The sequence below is a fragment of the Ciona intestinalis genome, chromosome 3, assembly GCF_000224145.3.
Source record: "Ciona intestinalis chromosome 3, KH, whole genome shotgun sequence".
Taxonomy (NCBI): domain Eukaryota; kingdom Metazoa; phylum Chordata; class Ascidiacea; order Phlebobranchia; family Cionidae; genus Ciona; species Ciona intestinalis.
In genome coordinates, this window is record NC_020168.2 from 2,738,769 (window position 1) to 2,756,995 (window position 18,227).

General features: G+C 36.1%; 5 protein-coding genes across 5 annotated transcripts; 2 read left to right on the forward strand and 3 right to left on the reverse strand.

Annotated features, from left to right (window-relative positions):
• Positions 1-2: 2 nt before the first annotated feature.
• Positions 3-3,993, reverse strand: LOC100187171 (centrosomal protein of 164 kDa-like). Its single transcript, XM_018811135.2, has one exon. The coding sequence runs from the start codon at positions 3,939-3,941 to the stop codon at positions 744-746; it is 3,198 nt and encodes a 1,065-aa protein (XP_018666680.1). The 5' UTR covers positions 3,942-3,993; the 3' UTR covers positions 3-743.
• Positions 3,994-4,858: 865 nt separating this feature from the next.
• LOC100180019 (RNA-binding protein PNO1) lies at positions 4,859-5,978 on the forward strand. The gene has a single exon (XM_002125646.4). The coding sequence runs from the start codon at positions 4,961-4,963 to the stop codon at positions 5,660-5,662; it is 702 nt and encodes a 233-aa protein (XP_002125682.1). The 5' UTR covers positions 4,859-4,960; the 3' UTR covers positions 5,663-5,978.
• LOC100187118 lies at positions 5,977-9,376 on the forward strand. Its single transcript, XM_002125875.5, has 7 exons — positions 5,977-6,189; positions 6,423-6,641; positions 6,806-7,030; positions 7,143-7,446; positions 7,623-7,741; positions 8,125-8,319; positions 8,742-9,376. Exons 1-7 carry the CDS (start codon positions 6,040-6,042, stop codon positions 8,910-8,912), a joined length of 1,383 nt encoding a protein of 460 aa, XP_002125911.1. The 5' UTR covers positions 5,977-6,039; the 3' UTR covers positions 8,913-9,376.
• Positions 9,318-15,614, reverse strand: LOC100176897 (GMP synthase [glutamine-hydrolyzing]). Its single transcript, XM_026833822.1, has 11 exons — positions 15,124-15,614; positions 14,687-14,809; positions 14,340-14,497; positions 13,936-14,106; positions 13,368-13,503; positions 12,842-13,046; positions 12,287-12,434; positions 11,859-11,969; positions 10,669-10,830; positions 10,233-10,343; positions 9,318-9,762 (listed from the first exon to the last, which is right to left on the reverse strand). The coding sequence occupies exons 1-11, from the start codon at positions 15,569-15,571 to the stop codon at positions 9,511-9,513; spliced, it is 2,025 nt and encodes a 674-aa protein (XP_026689623.1). The 5' UTR covers positions 15,572-15,614; the 3' UTR covers positions 9,318-9,510.
• LOC100177673 (vacuolar protein-sorting-associated protein 25) lies at positions 15,615-17,234 on the reverse strand. Its single transcript, XM_002126525.4, has one exon. It carries the CDS (start codon positions 16,822-16,824, stop codon positions 16,294-16,296), a length of 531 nt encoding a protein of 176 aa, XP_002126561.1. The 5' UTR covers positions 16,825-17,234; the 3' UTR covers positions 15,615-16,293.
• Positions 17,235-18,227: the final 993 nt, after the last annotated feature.

Below are 18,227 nucleotides of genomic sequence, written 5' to 3' on the forward strand. Positions count from 1 at the left end.
AAGAGATAAAAATATAATTTAAACTTAGCATTAAATGAAGTGAGAATGTTTTCACGGATGGGCAAACTTTACTTTACTGTTATTTTATAGACCAAATGTTGCTATAAATTGGTGAAAAACAAACACAGTAGTCAGTAATACTTAAATTTAGGAACAGAAATATGAATCAGGAGAACGCAATATGCTTAGTTGTAATGACCTAGCAAATCAGAATAAAAGGTTTAACTGCAGATGTCAGGTTTACCCATTATGTTACAGCACAATAACGTAAATATATATATATATATATATATATATATCATAATAAAGGTACACCGCATGTAAAGCATGTTTTGACAAGGAAGTACACATCTTAAATAGGAATAGAAAGAAAATCAATATGGTACCAATGAATATGCTTTGTGTAAGTTTGGCATTTGTGTTCACTCAGTAACAAAATAAATAAAATAGGTTAGTTGGAAGATGTGTTTTCAACAAAGGCACGACATTGAAATATAGAATGAGTTAATACAGTGGGAGATACAACTTCTAATACACAAGTGTAATTTGGAGATTTTGGAACACATTGTCCAATAACACAGAAACTCACTTTACAATTAAAATTGAAATAAGGATTAGTGCTTATAAAGTTATGGGAAGTAAACATGCATACACAACATAAAAACACTGTTTTAAATTTAAAAACATGTGAGCATGTTCACAGCTACTACTCTAGTAAATAAAATTTGTTCAAGGTCTACAAACTATGGGCTCACTGCTCTGATTTCATTATCGTTGTCAATTACAAGTTTGACGCGACTTCTAGGGGAAAGATTTGAAGGCATGTTATGCATTGGTTTATTAAACAACTGAGAGGTAAGCTGGCTCGCATCTGGGTGGACGTGACCGTTTGTCTCCATCAGTTGACGGCCAGACATATACCTCCAATATGGGAACTCATTTCGATCAAACATTGTCTCCTGTGGTTGTGGGACGCCCAGCATGGTATGCCTACCAAAGTATTTCTTCCATTTGTTGACCAGTTCGTTTTCCACAAAATCAGCCACGAAGGACGACCTTGCAACTGCAGGAGGCGTCATTCTAGATATATTTTCTTTCTCGGATATCGCTTTCATGATGTGGTTCAGCTTTTGATCGACCGATTTCAGGTAGCTTTCAAGTTCTTGCTGGTTCTTTGAATTATTTGCAGAAGTTCTTGAAGGAAATTGTGGGTAGGCTGCACCGGAGGTGGGGAGATATGAAGGATCAGTGGTTGGTCTCTGATTATACCACTGCCCATTATCAACATTGTGGCCGTTCGACAATTGTCCATTGATTGTAAAAGGCTCTCTTTCCAAACTTGATTGAATTTCACCCATAGCTTGCTTTGTTTCGTTCATTTGGTCTTTGTGTTCTGCATCCCGCATTGTGTTGTACCATGCCAACCCTCTTACACTATCCTTTCTAGCAGCCTGTTGTTGCTGCAGAAGAAATTCTTTGGCTTTTCTTATACCTTCATCTTGCTTTTCCCATGCCTTCTTTGATGCATCTGAAGTGAAAGGCTTTAATGGTGGATTCAGATCAGTGCCGGGAGCAGTGTTAAAATTATGCGTTCCAGGTGCAAAATCTCGCACATGTGGTTCTAGATCTTCAACCTGTAGGTTGTGTTCTGCATTGTTAAACGCGGACCTTGGAGTTTGGGTTTGAATTTGTAAATCCTCAATCATTTTCCTCAGAGATTCTTGCTGTTGCTTTAAAGTTTGAATTTCCTCATTTACGACTGAGCTTTTTACTGAAGTATCCTTAACAGCGGGTGTTGAGTGACTATTTGAAGCAGACATGATGTCATGATTGGCACGAGATCGCTTTTGTAAACTAATTTCTAAGTTTTCAACACGGGCTTGTTCACTTTCTAATTTTGATCTTCGCAAATTCAGCATCTCCTGATCATTTCTCAGCTCATCACATAACACTTTATGTTTCCTCCTCTCTGCCTCCAGGATTGTGTCATTCTCCTTCTTTAACCTCGTGAGTTCAGTTTCCAAATCATCTTTAGATCTCTTTGTCAGCGCCCGCACTTGTTGCTGATACTCATTGTTGTTTTCCTCACGCAATTTCCGAAGGCGTTCCTGATGCTCCTTCATGACATCCTCAATTTCCCTCTCATGTGCACTGTACAGCTGCTTAGATTTCTCATTGAGAACTTCTCTGATGTTTACCTCTTGTTCATCACCCACTGAATTTGCTTTTCGTAAATTTTCCCTCAACTGTTGCTTCTCTTCATTGTGAACTTCCTCCAGTCGGATACGCAGGGATCGCATCTCTGCATCATGATCCTCTCTTAGTTTATCACACAACTTTCGCCTTTCTTCCCTTAACTTCTGCTGTAATTGTGCCACCTCTTGTTCAGTGTCGTTTTCATGTGAACTTTCAATTTCTTCGAGCTTCCGTTGCTTTACAAGATTCAACTCTTCCAGCTTTTCCTCAAGTTCCAATTCAGTTTGCGCCATCAACTCTTCCACATCAGTTTGATTTTGTTTTCTCTTCATTTCAACTTTTGCATCAGTGATCTTCTCTTCACTTTCCTCCTTCAGCTTTGCTAATTCGGAATCTGTTTCTGATCGAACTTTTTGTTGCATACGAATCAGCTCACTGCTCTGTTTCTCTTTCAACGCAGCTTCTTCATCCAAAAACTCATCTTCCATCTCCCTTTTCAGCTTCTCAATATCTTCTCTTTTTTTCTTCTCCAACTTTAATTTCTCATTTTCTATTTCCATCTTGATAGTTTGCTTCAGTTCATTCAACGCATCTTCCTTTTCGTTTTCCAAGAGTTTCATCTCTGCATCCGAATCTTTGTTCTCAATTTTCTTAACAGGAAGATCTTCTACCACTGAACTCTCGGACGATGAAATGTCAGGTATTGATTCCGTTTTTAGCGACTCAGATCCATACATTCTCTTTTCAGCTGCTCTGGCAGCTATTTCTCTCGGCTGTGGCTTATTTAAACCAAAGTCAGATAACTTGCTTCCAGCTCCACCAGTGTCATTACCACCAATTTTACCTGTTGTTAAATACAGCCCCAGATCTGATGGTTTCTCTTCAAGTTTTACATCCTGGGTTGGTTTCAATTCATCAATGTCCATAACATTTGCAAAATCATTAGAGTTTTTACCGATACTGCTCTCGATTTCATCTGAATTTGAGGAAACAATCATCTTGTCCATTTCATCTTTCACTTCCTCTGAATCTTCTTCCGAGACCTGATACTCCAGTGCAGTTTGCTCAAGATCTTTTGTTTCCAGTTTATCTAAGTTAATCCTTCCAGCATCAAATGTGCTGCCAAGAGAACTACCAGTTTGTCCCATCGGGTCCAATTGCTTGGATGTATCTGATGTAAGACCAGGTAGACCAGAAACTCCAGACAGTCTTCCCCCACCCACTCCTTTCAAAGGAGCTAGTCCACCAGGTAAAGCTCCAAGACTTGCTGTACCACCTAGTGCACCAAGAGAACCTGTAGAAGCAAGAGAGTCATTTAGTTTTAAAGGGTTCAGCTGGCCAAGGAACTTTTGCGACCCTGGTTCAGCCAATTTATCCTTCTTTTTTTTCTTTCCAACTTTATCTTTCTTTTTCGCTGTTGGTTTCGCAGCACTTTGCACCGATTGCTTCAAAACTCGCTTCTGCCGCTCCTCTATCACCATGGCTCTGTAGAACTCATCACATGGATGATCCCAGATGCTGTCACCACTTTCAAAGTTGAAGTAATAAATATCTCCATTTGTGTCTTGGCATGGTTTCCAGTGAGGTGGAAGAGGAGCATTAATTCCTTCCTTGGCGATCCACAACAGATCCGCATCCACAAAGGGATCGAGGCCAATTACTCTGGCATATTCATGGATTTCTTCCTCCAGTGGAACGTAATTTTCATCATAATCTTCTTCCAACACCAACTGTTCACTCATCATAGTGAAATCTCATTAGGTCAAAAATTCAAAGATAAAACTAGTTTTGAATTATTTTTCTCTAAAAAATGCAATTGTAAACGTACATTAGAACAATATTCCGCTAGAAGGTCAATTGTTTTTGTATTAAAATATAGAACTAGCCCGATAAGCCCTTTTCTCTTGGTTGTATATTTGTATTTAAGTTATTAATTAGGCTATGAAAGCCTATAATTATTAATAATTCATACCATCATATATAGGTAGTATAGGTAGGTATTTACACAGCATGCGATTCATTTTTAGAAGCTTGAATTATATATGATAGGGTGTCGGTATCGTATGCTGTACGTGCCTAATTTTTTTAATAGTAACCCGTTAACCCTGTCGTTTAAACTTTAAAAATAAAGAAACTGTAAATAATTTACGGAATTTAATTGTGGAAACAGACTTACTGCATCATAAAACCAACCCTTCGCTGTCCTTGCCACTGATTTCAATCAAAACGCATTCAAATTCCGCTGCAATCAACAGCTGAAACGTGAAAATATTGCGAATGACGTCATACAACTGTTTTCACAATAGAAATCATAAAACATGACATAGAAATCGATTAACACACGGCGCACGTGATTGTTTCAGAGTATAGACAATTTATCAGACATATGACAAAGTGCAAAACTTCGGAATATGTGGCATTGGGTGTAATGTTGGCCTGTTGGGTAAGTGAACTAGTCCTAGGATATGTCTTAGCGATAATTGTAGGCAGTGCCAAACTTTTTGTATTGTACTAGAACACTGAATCGTATATTATTGAACTTAGGAGATGTAGGATATGCAGTTCACGTTAAACTGACCAAGGTGTGCGTTGTAATTAAAGTAAGATTATAGTATCACAATTTCTAATCTATTTCTTCTTTACGTATTGTTATGGCAGGATAATTGAATTAGATATTTTGCATGTATTGTATGGGGATTGCAAACTAACAACTACTGTTTAAAAAAAGCGTCACAATTTAAAGAAACTATAAACAACTCTAAGTATGGATATTAAGGACTCAAATGAAAGTGGGAAGAAAAATGATACTTTTACAGTTGTACAGTCACGCAAACGGAAAATGAAAGTTGCAGCAATGGAAACAGATGGCAGCAAAAGGCCACATTTCCCAAGCATAAGTGGAGAGAAATTAATCTCTGGAAAAGCTAGCTTGCGCAAGGTACCAGTTCCTGCAAATCGCTACACTCCATTAAAAGAAAACTGGATGAAGATCTTTACACCTGTAGTTGAAAACCTGAGGCTACAGATTCGGTTTAATCTCAAGACGAGAAATGTGGAAATACAAACAAGTCCGGAGACCACTGACATCGGGTCTCTACAGCGTGCAGCAGATTTTGTGAAAGCATTTGTGCTGGGATTCTCTGTGGAAGATGCTCTTGCTCTTGTACGATTGGACGAGCTGTTTTTGGAATCGTTTCAAGTTACTGATGTGAAAAGATTGAAAGGAGATCATTTGTCACGAGCAATTGGGCGCGTGGCTGGATCTGGTGGAAGAACCAAGTTTACGATTGAGAACGTTACAAAAACAAGAATTGTGCTCGCTGATACGCACATCCATATTTTAGGTTCCTATCAAAATATCCGACTCGCACGAACCGCTATTTGTAATTTAATTCTTGGCAGTCCGCCATCAAAGGTGTACGGGAACATGAGAGCAGTAGCAAGTCGAAGTGCTGAAAGATTTTAACAAACTAAAACAAAGATTTGAAAAGAATAATCTTGAAAGAATTTTTGCTATGTGGTTTTTTGTTTAGGTTTAACATGTTTTGTTTAATCTGGTGCAAATATCAATACTTTCATAGGGTTTACATTACCCCATACATTTTGACTTGCTGCTCTTGTTTAAATAATTCGCACTGAAGTTAAAAATTGAACTTGAATTTTCCTTCTTATATTCACGCATTATAGCAAATAATTGTTATAATATAACAAGATACGGTTTCAAAAAAAACAGATAAATGACATCGTGTACCTGCCTTTAAACAATTTGTTTTCATAACTAGTTCTTAGATTCATTTAGTGTGTGTGTATAATGATCTGGGCCAACTGCTAAGCTTATCCACAATGGGGCAAACTGAAACCAAATCACAGTGCGATAATGAAAATGAATATTTGGATTTACTTTCTTCTGCCGAAGTGACTCAGCTGAAGAAGATTTTGTGTGTCATTGATGATAAACCTCAAAACATTAAAGTTTACTTGGAAAATTTAAAGGTAACCGAAGAGCAAAGCGGGCTGTGTAGCAAATCCTATACAAAGAAAAAATAGTGCATTGTTTGTCTATTACAACAGGCTAACAGTGTTTTGTTCAATTATCCCTTGAAATATTTTGAAGATAAGATTCACCAAATATGAAAAATACTGTTATGCATTTATTAAATCGAAAAAATCAAAGCTATGGTTGATGTATTGCACCTTCTAAATTTTTATTTTAACTTCTGTGACAGATTCATCTATTAAATTTTTTTACACCGAGTCGAACGGATCAGTTGATATCGTTTCTAAGTACACACTGTGCTATCGCTACTGCGGAAAATGACTGCGGTGTAGCTTTGATGAATGAAGTAGCAAAGATCACAAAAGGTGGACAATCTCAGATAATTGAGTTTGTTTATCAGATGCTAAGTCCATGCGAAGATGATTTGCCGTTATCTGATCTAAAATTGGTAAGCGGTAACTTAATTACTCAATCATTTAATAATAAAAAAAAACAAAAGAAAAGACAGGATATGGCAACAGTTTTTACATAATTACAGTTAAAACATATTTACATTGAATTGGAAAATAAACACAATTTTTCATGTAAAACTTTATCACAGTCTTGTTACAGTTTTGTGAAGAAGCATTGCAATGCATTGATCATGATGCAATTAAAAGATTTGGGATTGCAACTGAATCAAATGAGAGATTGTTTAGAAAACTGACTTTGAACACCCCTGAGCATCTAGACATGGTTAAATTGCAGAAACTGTTTGAAGAATCACCTGTGTTGGTTGAACTGTTGTTACATGCATGTCAAAATGTATTTTTTGGCAATACATCTTTCGTGAATCAGGTAAATGAGTTAGTTTTTTGTAAACTGTATGTTATAAATAAAGCTTGTGTTTTAATTCTTAACCAAGATATTACATAGGATCATACTATAGAAAAAAATCTTTATTTCTTAGGAACTTAAGGGATCTGTTCCAGTATTGCTTCCTGAATTGGAGATTCCTGCAAAGTTTAACATTGCCCCCGAATCAAGTATATTGGGAGCATCTGATGTTTTGTTTCTAAACGGAAACCTTCCATTGCCACAACAGCACAAATGGAGATTTCTTTTCTCAACAAGTTTCCAGGGGGAGAGCTTTTCTAAACTTTGCGCTGAGATTTTGAACAAAGGCCCGGTTGTTATTGTTGTAAGAGAGGCAGCAGGAAACATCTTTGGTGGTTATGTTTCTTCTAGTCTTGTTTACAGCTCAAAGTTTCAAGGTAACAGTCTGTTTTGTCTAATCAAATCTCGGAAATTGCACATTCATACTGTAAAGTACTACATTATTATTTGACAACAGATCTGAAATATGCAACAAACAGTTTATAATTCGTTTTCTACATTTTCTGTTAAGAATATTGCCCCTTACAATACATAACCATGTTTGCTACACCAGGCACTGCAGCTTCATTTCTGTTCACTGTGAAACCAGAGCTTGAAACTTTCAACACAACCACTTACAATGATCACTATGCATATCTCAATATTGGCCAAGAAACTATGCCAAATGGACTGGTAATTTTACCAATAACACAGTTGTTAACAAATTTAGATTTGCTTGTAAAAATACACAATCGGAAAAAAAATGGAACTGCAGCAGGAAATATCTGAGTTTGTCATATTTATCAAATGAACGAATGTAACTCACATGGCTAAAAAATGACAGTCGTTAAACACGGGTGTTTTGTTTCATACACTTCGTGCCAGCTTCAGACCAAGTATGTAGGTGATTTTTTTTTTTTTTCTTATGTGTATTGTAGCCAATAATTTGAACAACCCATTAGGGACTATTGGGTTGAAGGAGTAGTTTCTGTTAAGTGTCTTGCCAAAGGACACATGCGCCCACAATGGTAGCAGTTAACTAACAGATCACTAACCTTGCCCAACATACGTGGTAGGGTATGGGTGGCCAGCATGATTACTTTGGCTTCTGGTTGAGTTCAGACTTCGGCAAAGGTCACAGTAAAGCCAAACCGAAGTGCACGACGTATGCGAGTCCTCAGTTATCAAGTGAAGATACGTTCAACATCGATGCACTCGAGGTTTGGGGAGTTGGTGATGAACCTGTGCTGGATGATGAGGAGGAAGACGAGGTGATGTTGTTTAGATTTTGGGATTAAAAATAGTTTTAGAAGTTCCTTTACCAGTGTTGCACACACATACTAAAAACGGGGCATTTTTTAACGATTTTTGCCATAAAGTAATCAATTTCTTGCAACACATTGGAATTCTGGGTAAATAATATTTTTTTTAGGAAATTCCTTTACCAGTGTACACAGTGTTGAAAACACATTTGCCATAAATCCTTTTTTTAATTGATTTTTACCATGAAGTAATCAATTGCTTGCAACACATTAAAATCCTGGGTAAATAATATTTCAGAATTGGCTGCTATAAAGCAAAAGATAATTTAAAGGTGAAACAGATCTGACTATTAACACACACGTACATAAAAAAAACAGGATAATTACAGAATAAAGCTGAAATAATATCTTTATATTTTCTTTTCTTGTAGATTGGTGCAAGTGTTATTGACAAGCACCCAGACGCTGTTGCCATTCTAAGAGTTGCTGGCAAGGAGAGAGTTAGTGAAGGTTTACGCGACAACGAAGCATCTGCAAGTTCCATGCCTGATATGGTCCAACTACATGCTACACATGATCCCATGGATTATCCTGGACCCTAGATTGCTGATATTGTTTCCAATTTATTTTTGTATCTGACCACAGTGCAATAAATGTTAAATTACGATGTTGCAAATAGGAATATATTGTATATTTTATTGATAATTATTTATTGTAACTTTGATTTTCATATCCTCAGCTTGGTGGTGTATCTTCTTTGCTTATTAAGAATTAATATCATTATCTATAATGGGTTGGGGGAAGATGGGAAAACCCCATCTTTAGCTTGTAATATCCAAATATCCTGATCCTGTTTTATACCATTACCTATGTTAGTCGTTAGGATAACGGTTTTATATTTCTTTGAATGTTCTTTGTTTGCTACCGAATGGGTCAGGAAAATAGAATATAAAGGTGTCCCATCTTCCCCCACCTTATATCTCAACACGACATTGAACAAACACAAATGACATTGCTGTAAGCTTTACTATAGTAATCAGGAAATTAAAAGGAGAACAAATACAAATGACATTGCTTTACTATAGGAATCAGGGCATTAAAAGGTAACCAAGCAGCATAGAAAGAAGATGGGTAAAATCAGTTTCCTTAATTAATTTTTAACATGTTTCTTTATGTGGTCCTATTGTCCGCTTTCAGTTGTCACTCCCATTCGGTCGTGCCGGGTGGTTTGGAGGTAAGATCATACAGGACTCTTGAGATACCTGGAACCTTCTTGATGGAGGTTGCTATCTCCAGCACAGCATCTTCTGGGATGTGTGTTCCTGGATAAGCAGCGAGGCCGGTCATGAAGTCATTGGTGATAAACGGACGAATGACGACTGATCTCTGGCATGAAGGTCCACGGAAGAGCATGTTGCGATCAAAATGAAGTGGAAGCAAAACAACCGGCATCTGTGAACAAATGTATATTCAGTTTGAATGCGACAAATGTACATTCAGTTTGAATGCGACATCAGGACTCTGTATGGGTTAGGGTCCTAAGCTATAGACTAGCACAAGACTTTTTTACGCTAGAGCTGGCCCAGTTACCATTTAAGTACTAACTAAACCCAAGATTGCTTAACTTCTGAGAACGGTAAGTTAATTCTGGGATTAAGTTAAGGAAACACAAGTGTAGTGGACTAGTGTACACTTAAAAACAGGCCACGAAAAGGTTTAGAAGTTATGGCTGAGGACCGGGCCTTAAAAATGTTCTGAAACCAAAACAAAAAAATCCAATCTGTTATCCACGTTACTGTAGGATAGAGATATTAATTGCTATTCAGGCCTTGGAAAATAATATCTCAATAAAATAACCGTGCCATCGATAACAATTTCCAGCAAGTTTGAACAGAAATATGTATTGGCTTACTAATTATTACCTGGCTTATCGATTTGACCAAGTTGCGTTTCACCAATACAGAATGAGCAACATGATCACATTGACGTAATGTTGACAGGACATTGAATGACAATACAGTTGGTGTAATATCCTGGATTAAAAGAGTGTTTAGTAATACACATATACGTAATCTAAAATAGTTTGTTACTTGCCATTGGACTCTAAATATTATATACACTTGGTTTTTCTTTATCAATAGAGCAAGGCTAGGTAGAATTTTTGAAAATTTTGAAACCAAGTTGAAACTTTTTTATGAATTGTTATCAGTTAATGAGTTTTATAGCATGCTACACAGTTATAAAGGCCATGTAATATACGAAGGATGAAGCTGTATAGCTGTATCATTAAAACTAAGCAGCAATTACAGATTACATAGTTTAATATACATTAAAATCAATACTTCATAAAACACATACCTGTATCTGTTCACTAACCACGTTGCCAAATATGTAGGTAATTCGATTAACATTGTGACAAATGCGGGGAATCGTTTTTGCCATGAAGAACAAAGCTTCCCAATCTGGTTTAGGATCGGGAGACGACAAGCCAACAACGTAACTGTAAGTTCGACCATCACCCTGTATGTAATGAACAGTGGTTCACTGGTTCTAATTCAGTGGTTCTTAAAAAATTTTGTATGCTTTACCTTTTTCAAAAAGATGCTTATTAGATTTACCCCATTCCCCAATAAGTATTATGGTGCTCATTTATTAATAAGCAAAAAACAACTAATTACATGGGTTGTATTTAATGCGGCAGATGCAGGAGCTTTTTGGCAATGAGTTGTCTGTCCCATCAACTGATGTGGATTTTGATTGGTAGCTCATTTACCATTTGGCCCAGTTTTAGGTCAAGAATAATGGCCAAACTGTGACCCAAATCCCAGCAAACCTTAGACCTCATCCATATATGTAAATATGTAATATAGTGTCATTTATTAAAAAATGAAAACAACTAATTACATCAGTTATATTTTAAGTGGTGGATGCGTTAGGTTTTTGCCTTTTTGACAACGAGTCGTTAGATGTCTGGTAAGGTACTACAAATTGGCATAATTTGTCTAACCCGTCAACTGATGTGGATTTCGATTGGTAGCTCATTTACCATTTGCCCTAGTTTAAGAAATGTTGTACTAATGGGTTTTTAGGTCAAGGGTAATGGCCAAACTGTGACCCAAATCCCAGCAAGCCACAGACCTCATCCATATAGAGAAAAGTATTTATTTCATAAGGGCAGATGGGTGTTCTTATTTGTATTCCTGTAATCTCTCAAAGGAAATTATTTGCCACCTAAAGGTGGCTGTACACAGTATCCGGAATTCGTCCATTTTGTCTGTTTTGTCCGGATTTCGCTGCCGCGTGCGGAACTCGGTAATGGGTTTGCATACGACTTCGCAAGCGAATTCGCATGCCGGATACTGTGTACAGCCACTTTTAGGATACGAAAGGGTAGCATGCTGTCATATAATTCTTTATTTGTTTTCGTACTTAATTATTTTTGGTATCACTTTTCGTCAGCAAATATTTATGCTTGCAAAATTTAGAACACTTTTCTGGTATTGCTATATACAAAATGCTCATTGGAACATCAATAGAAATAGCATTACCTGCACTCCAACACTTTTAATTGGCAGTAATACAGCTTTCATTGGGAAGCGGTCAGTGTATTTTTGTAATTTCTCACGTTCTTGTTCACTTGATATGATTGCATGGATTTTCTGAAGCAAACCACATATTGGTTTAATTTAAATAAAACATAAAGGCTGGGGCAAAAATTAGCAAACTAAAGCTGGCGAGAGCTCAGATATATAACACTAATAAAACTGATTTTGGATAACTATCTCGAATGCACCACTTGGTTATATGTTCCAATGTGCATGGCCGAGAAATGTCAAGATAAAAATATATCTCTCATAGAAAAATAAATTTTGTCCGCCTCTTCTTCCCTATACAACAGAGTGTGTTGTGAATGAAACCATTTGGGTTTTTTAGTAATTAATAAAATATAATTTAGAACTGGACCTTAAATTCTTACCTGAAGCAGAGCATGTGGTTTATTAATAGAATTGCTATAAGCAGCTAAAAGTCTAAGAACAGTCTGTGTGTGTGAGAATTCAGGACACAAGAAAGGTTCTTCTGCGCACAACACACGAATTGCTAAACCAGGTCCCGGGAATGGTTGCCTGCAAGTAACAGTAATGATCAGGTATCATTTAATCGTAATGTAGGCTGGGGGAAGATGGGACCCCTAAACATTGTATTTTCTCATTCAATTTGGTAGTAAACAAAGAACATTCAAAGAATTATAAACTGTATCCCAACGACCCCCATATCCAACTGCCTGTTGCTAGTTGTTTAAAACATGATATATAGACATTTATGTATTATGTGCTGAATGTGTCCTATCTTCCCACATCCTACTGTATAATGTAAAGATGTGAAAACACGTACTGCTAAGCAACACATTAGTAGTATGTCACAACTACCAGTCTAAACTTTGATAATCTTTGTACAGGCCTACTTTTTTAACTGATAGTAGTAACAAACATGATCCAACAAAAACAATCTTTTTACTCTTTATTTCACTCACCTCATTAGCAGATCCTCCGGAAGTCCCAGTCGTCTCCCCAGCATCCGGACTTCATCTTTGTGGAAATCACGAAGAGGTTCGAGGACTCTTCCTCTTGCTCTGAGAGCCCGAACAAGTTCTGTATCGTTGTGATGCGTTTTGATCGCATCTGCATTTGAACTGACAAGTTTCGACGCGGATTCTATCAGGTCAGGTCGCAGAGTTCCTAAGTTGGAAAATTTACCTTTTAGAAAGTCTACAATTGCTTGACATAGATTAGAGTTATCTTCATGATAGTGCTACTTTATTTCTATAGGTCTTAACCGTTAACAGTCAAATTTTTTTGAATAACATTAACATGATAAGGATTTTATCACATACCGTTATGGTCCTTTCATGGACATTCTATAGCTATATAGCATAACCTTTTTGTTATTCATATAACACTGTACTCTTGGACTGGCAAAATTGTTAGATAAAGGCTAAAATGAATATACAGCCACTATTCAATAAACTAAATAAACACGCATAAATTGTAATGTATTACCTTGTGCAAGGAAACAGTCATCAATGGTAAGTCCGAGCGCATGAGCTTCACTGTCAACAATATTCATGAACGTATCTCCGATAATTTTACGTTTTTCTTCAGGATAAAGAGTTTGACACAGAACTCGACTGTTGACCTGAATGTGAAAATATTTTTCTAATGCATGATTACAAACAATGTACTAATAGTGCAGCATAGTGCCACATGGTCATTGACACTGGTAAAATGGGAGACTTTAGACTTATATATCAATCTATAACTTAAAGTATATATATATAATATACATATTATATATATATTTTCATTTTATTCTTAGCTATTTCCAAGCACTTATAACCCAATTAATTCTAAATTAGGAAGGCAGAAAATATTGGATTTAGGCGAGAGTTAGTTAATTACCAAGATACCTCTGTAAAATGAGTCAAATGACTGTCAGCTTATGTAAGTGTAGCAGTAACAATTTATATGAACATGTCAGTATAATAGTCAGAAATAATAGTCAGCTGTAATAGACAAACAACACGGTTATCTGGGATATCACTAGACTAGACCTATTAATATATCCCACCTTTCTCTCCTTATGCTTTGCATGTTTCACATAGAGAGTGGTTGTGCTGTTGTAGAATGTATTGGAAGCATTCACGAGCTTAACATCAACATTAACCAACTTCAAAGCTTTCAGAACTTCTTGAGACTCATTTTTTCGCATGAAACCGTTATCCACATGGATCGCAACCACCTGCAAATTAAGTTATGAAAATTAAAGATATTTTAATTTACACAGAACCGACACATGTTAAGATGGTAGATAAGAAATGTGTGTCAGTTTTTACAAATATAGGTCAAATTTGCTGTCTAAAAAAGGATACAGGTTTGAATGGCAGGACATAATTGACCAAAAAAGTTTCACATTTGCCACATCATGTAATATAAAAATGGCTGCATATCAAAGTAAGGTGATGTCACACTTACCTGCGTTGCATCTAATGCTTTGTAGCATAGCGTGGCAAGCACTGTAGAATCCACACCTCCACTCACAAGAACCAAAACCTTGGATTTCCCAATAGTTGTTTTAATTTGCTGTATGCATGCCTCTTCTCTACTAGTCACAGTGTAGCTACCTTTTAAACCTAAAAATTGGAGTGCTAAATTTTATTTCCAAATTTGTTTATTTCAAAAATCGCATAAATTGTTTTAACCATTTGCTAATTTTTACCTGAAATTTAAATGCATATTTGCATATCAATATATCTGGTAAAAGATAATAATTAAATTAAAAAAGTATCAGTAATTTGAATTTCAAGCTATATCATTATTACCTGAAATATCATAAAGAAAATTCTTCATGACTTGTTTTCCACAAACAGTGAGGTCCACTTCGGGGTGAAATTGAACACCGTAGATATTTTTTGCTTTATTAGCTATGGCAGTAACTAAAGCATCTGTAATATGTGTTGTGGATTTAAACATGATAGGCTATGCAAGAATACTGTACAAATTTTTTAGTTATGTTATAAAATAACGTAAATAATCGGTCCACAGTATTGATAACCAACAATTTAAATCCGAAAATAGAATAACATCTAATGAAAACAATGTATCAAACATTGTGCCATTTTATAACATTATAGGTGCATAAATAGGTAGGTAGAGAAGTCATTTTAAACAATATTATAGATAAATGTAGAAGAAATTAATACAGCAGTACTACTAGCCAAATAGTATGTTACAGGCAATCTAAAATCTTAACTCTTACCTGATTTACCAACCACTGAGAAATCTTTCGCAACTGTTTGTACCGAGTCACCATGAGTAAGCAGAACAGTTTGACATGACACATCAAGACCTTTAAACAACGCACAACTTTTATCAAGTTCAGTTTCGAACTGACCATCCTCTCTGAACTCAGTGGTTGCCACAGTACCACCAAAGACTTGGTTAATCAGTTGCATGCCATAGCAAATACCCAGCACCGGCAGACCAAGGTTGAAAATCTCAGAGTCAAACTCTGGCGCTTCTCCCTGGTGAACAGAGGAAGGACCTCCAGAGATGATGATGCATTTGCATCCTATCTCCTTTATAGCAGAGGCGCTCGTTTGCAAAGGAAGAAGATCTGTGAGCACGTTAAGCTCTCGGACTCTGCGGTCAATGATCTTTCCATACTGTGATCCAGCATCAAGTATAACAACGACTTCATTCGACATATTGCAACGAAGATGACTACTTAAAAGGAACCAGAAAACATTCCTATGATATGAAAAAATATTGCAGAAAATTAAGACAAAGGATATATAACAGCAAAGTACAATTCATATATACACAAAACTAACCAAAATATAACTTGATACTTTTCATTATAACATAAAATTTCTTTATTATAATTAAAACTTTCAACTTGGAAAATGCATGTATGAACTTTAATAAATTGGTGTGAAATTATTAAATACTTATAAAGTGTTAAAAAAAACAATAAAAAAACAATTATCGTCACCACCTTTTTTTTAAAAATCTGTGCACAAACGAATTGATTATTTTTGAACCATACTCTTGATTGGCCATTGCTCGCCCCTTGTCCCCCAAAAACATTTCTTTGAAATTAAAACCATTTTAGATCCCCACAAATTAGCACTTTCAAAAATATTTCACAACATTTCTGCAATGCAAACACAGATACAAAGGCAAATGAAGACAATATTAAGCATATAAAGAAATAGTTCACAAGATAGACTCTGCGTATGTAGATATATTGCAGAATATGTTGCTTAACACCAACTATCAAAATACATTTGTTTTGAAAAAGATTTTAAGCAGTTAAATGGCATTAATTTAGCATTTTTAGCACCACCCTTGCGTTCACAAGATATAATAGACCTACTAACAACATCCTACAGAACGTTAAATGTGATGGTCTAATTTTTTGCCCGGGTTAGGTGAAAAATTTAACTCCCTCAGTTCCCATTAATTCAGCTTTGCCAGACGCTTGCAAAATTTGAATTGCTTGCATAAGAATTTGATCATCAAGTGCATAAAACTCTTGATCAGAAGAATGAGGACCATTTGTAATTTCATGTAGAGTGCAAACTGTGTTGTTGAGTCCACTCTGATTTACCCATTTAAAGATAATGTCTGACCACTGTGCAGGTGTCTTCCAAAACACTTTACAGACTGTTTTTTCTTTGTCCTCCCATTCAATGTTGCCTTTTTTATGAAGAATAGAAAGAATCTCAATGACATCAGGTTTAGTTAACCTGCGGTCAATCGCCTTGTTGTAAAAGAGTGGTGAAGCAAGGACATCTGTGACACGAAGTCGAAATAATTTGTGGTGGTTATGGTAGTCTAGGATGAGTGAGCACCATGCTTCTGTTTGTTTAAATCTGGTGTCCGCGTTTTTTTGCATTGTAAAAAAAGGTGGGAAATCGTACTGCCATGGCCATCTAAAGTTGCTAGTAGTTCCCATTTTTCAGAACTAATCGTACTAACAATATTTAAACAACAAATATAGAGGATTTGTAGGATCTATAGTATCCAAGTTAACACTAAGTAATCAGCATCTATACGACTATACAGAAAGGTAAAGTTTGATATACATATAACAAGTATTGTATTGATAATATAACACAGGTTGTTTGTTTGAAAAACTAACCCTTTCTTTACCGATGCTATGCTTTCAATAAACTAGCTAAATTGAGATCGGAAAAGTGTTCAATGACGTCACAAATACAGTATCTTAAATAAGAAGAAATTTATAACGGGGTATTCGTGCTGAGAGTACACTAGCTACAAGCTACTGCAACCCCGCAAAGAATCCTAAAATGTATTTATTGTTTAATATTTAACCTAATCAGTCTATTTATGTCCATGGCGCCGTCTTATGCCATGTGTATCAAAGTTCACTTTGATGTGTATACCCAATAATAACAAAAGAGCAAAACACTAGTGAATGGGTACGTCACATAGATATGTTTTAGCCACCTGCCACTATTCCATTGGTTAGAGCTGTTACGTTTTATTTTGCTACCATTGTGAGCGTGCGTTTCCCTAGGCAAGGCACTTATAAAAACGACAGGTGCCCCAACCCAGTAAGGGTTACCTAAATTATCAGTGACATCATAGCCAACTTTACAACATCAAAAACAAATGATGCCCGAACAAATAATCACTCACAAAGTCACATACAATCAGTAACTCGTAAGTTGGTGCTGTAATATATTTGTTTCGACCCGTGAATTTGGACTAGGTGCTATTGAGCATGCGCCAACGCTAGGTCGGGACAAATGCAATACGAGGTCTATTACATATACGTGTGTGAAACAGAACATCCGTGCTATCGTTGCTCCGCCACCCGAAAATATATAAGTTTTATTGTTAAATGGGAAAAAGGCACAAATACATAAGAAAATGTTAAATGGGAAAAAGGCGCAATAATTGGCGAAAAGGCAACACACCATCCCGTTTTAAAGGGGACGAGTTTAAAACAAATTTCCCACCTTACATAATTGCTTACACTTAAAAACTGTCCCATATTCTCTCACCCTACTGTATATATGATTATTTTGAACTTCTTAAATTGTATAATCGCCACGTAATTAACTTTGTCAAAATTTACAAAAACGGTTTAAGAAACAGCAAGTTTAAGCAACAGCAAGGTGGTGAAAGTTTACAATTCATCACTCGGTCCCAGAGTTGAACACTGCGTATTTACACATCTTCTTTACAAAGAATTGTTTACCGAGACGAGCCCGTTTATTTCAGCTAGCTCTCTTGTCATTTAAGTTTGAACCTTTAGCCACAGTACTATCTAAGAGAGTACTATTGTTTAGCATTTGCAAACAAAACAAACAATTTATTATCTAATTTGAT

Excerpts from the sequence above, each read along its gene's own strand:
- LOC100176897 (XM_026833822.1), bottom strand. The coding sequence starts at position 15,571 with ATGTCGAATGAAGTCGTTGTTATACTTGATGCTGGATCACAGTATGGA. Across the intron at positions 13,047-13,367 it reads TGACTGTTTCCTTGCACAAG|GAACTCTGCGACCTGACCTG; the intron begins GTAATACATTAC and ends TTTCCAACTTAG. Across the intron at positions 10,344-10,668 it reads TGGTTAGTGAACAGATACAG|GATATTACACCAACTGTATT; the intron begins GTATGTGTTTTA and ends CTTTTAATCCAG.
- LOC100187118 (XM_002125875.5), top strand. The coding sequence starts at position 6,040 with ATGGGGCAAACTGAAACCAAATCACAGTGCGATAATGAAAATGAATAT. Across the intron at positions 6,642-6,805 it reads CGTTATCTGATCTAAAATTG|TTTTGTGAAGAAGCATTGCA; the intron begins GTAAGCGGTAAC and ends GTCTTGTTACAG. Across the intron at positions 8,320-8,741 it reads ATGATGAGGAGGAAGACGAG|ATTGGTGCAAGTGTTATTGA; the intron begins GTGATGTTGTTT and ends CTTTTCTTGTAG.
- LOC100177673 (XM_002126525.4), bottom strand. The coding sequence starts at position 16,824 with ATGGGAACTACTAGCAACTTTAGATGGCCATGGCAGTACGATTTCCCA.
- LOC100180019 (XM_002125646.4), top strand. The coding sequence starts at position 4,961 with ATGGATATTAAGGACTCAAATGAAAGTGGGAAGAAAAATGATACTTTT.
- LOC100187171 (XM_018811135.2), bottom strand. The coding sequence starts at position 3,941 with ATGATGAGTGAACAGTTGGTGTTGGAAGAAGATTATGATGAAAATTAC.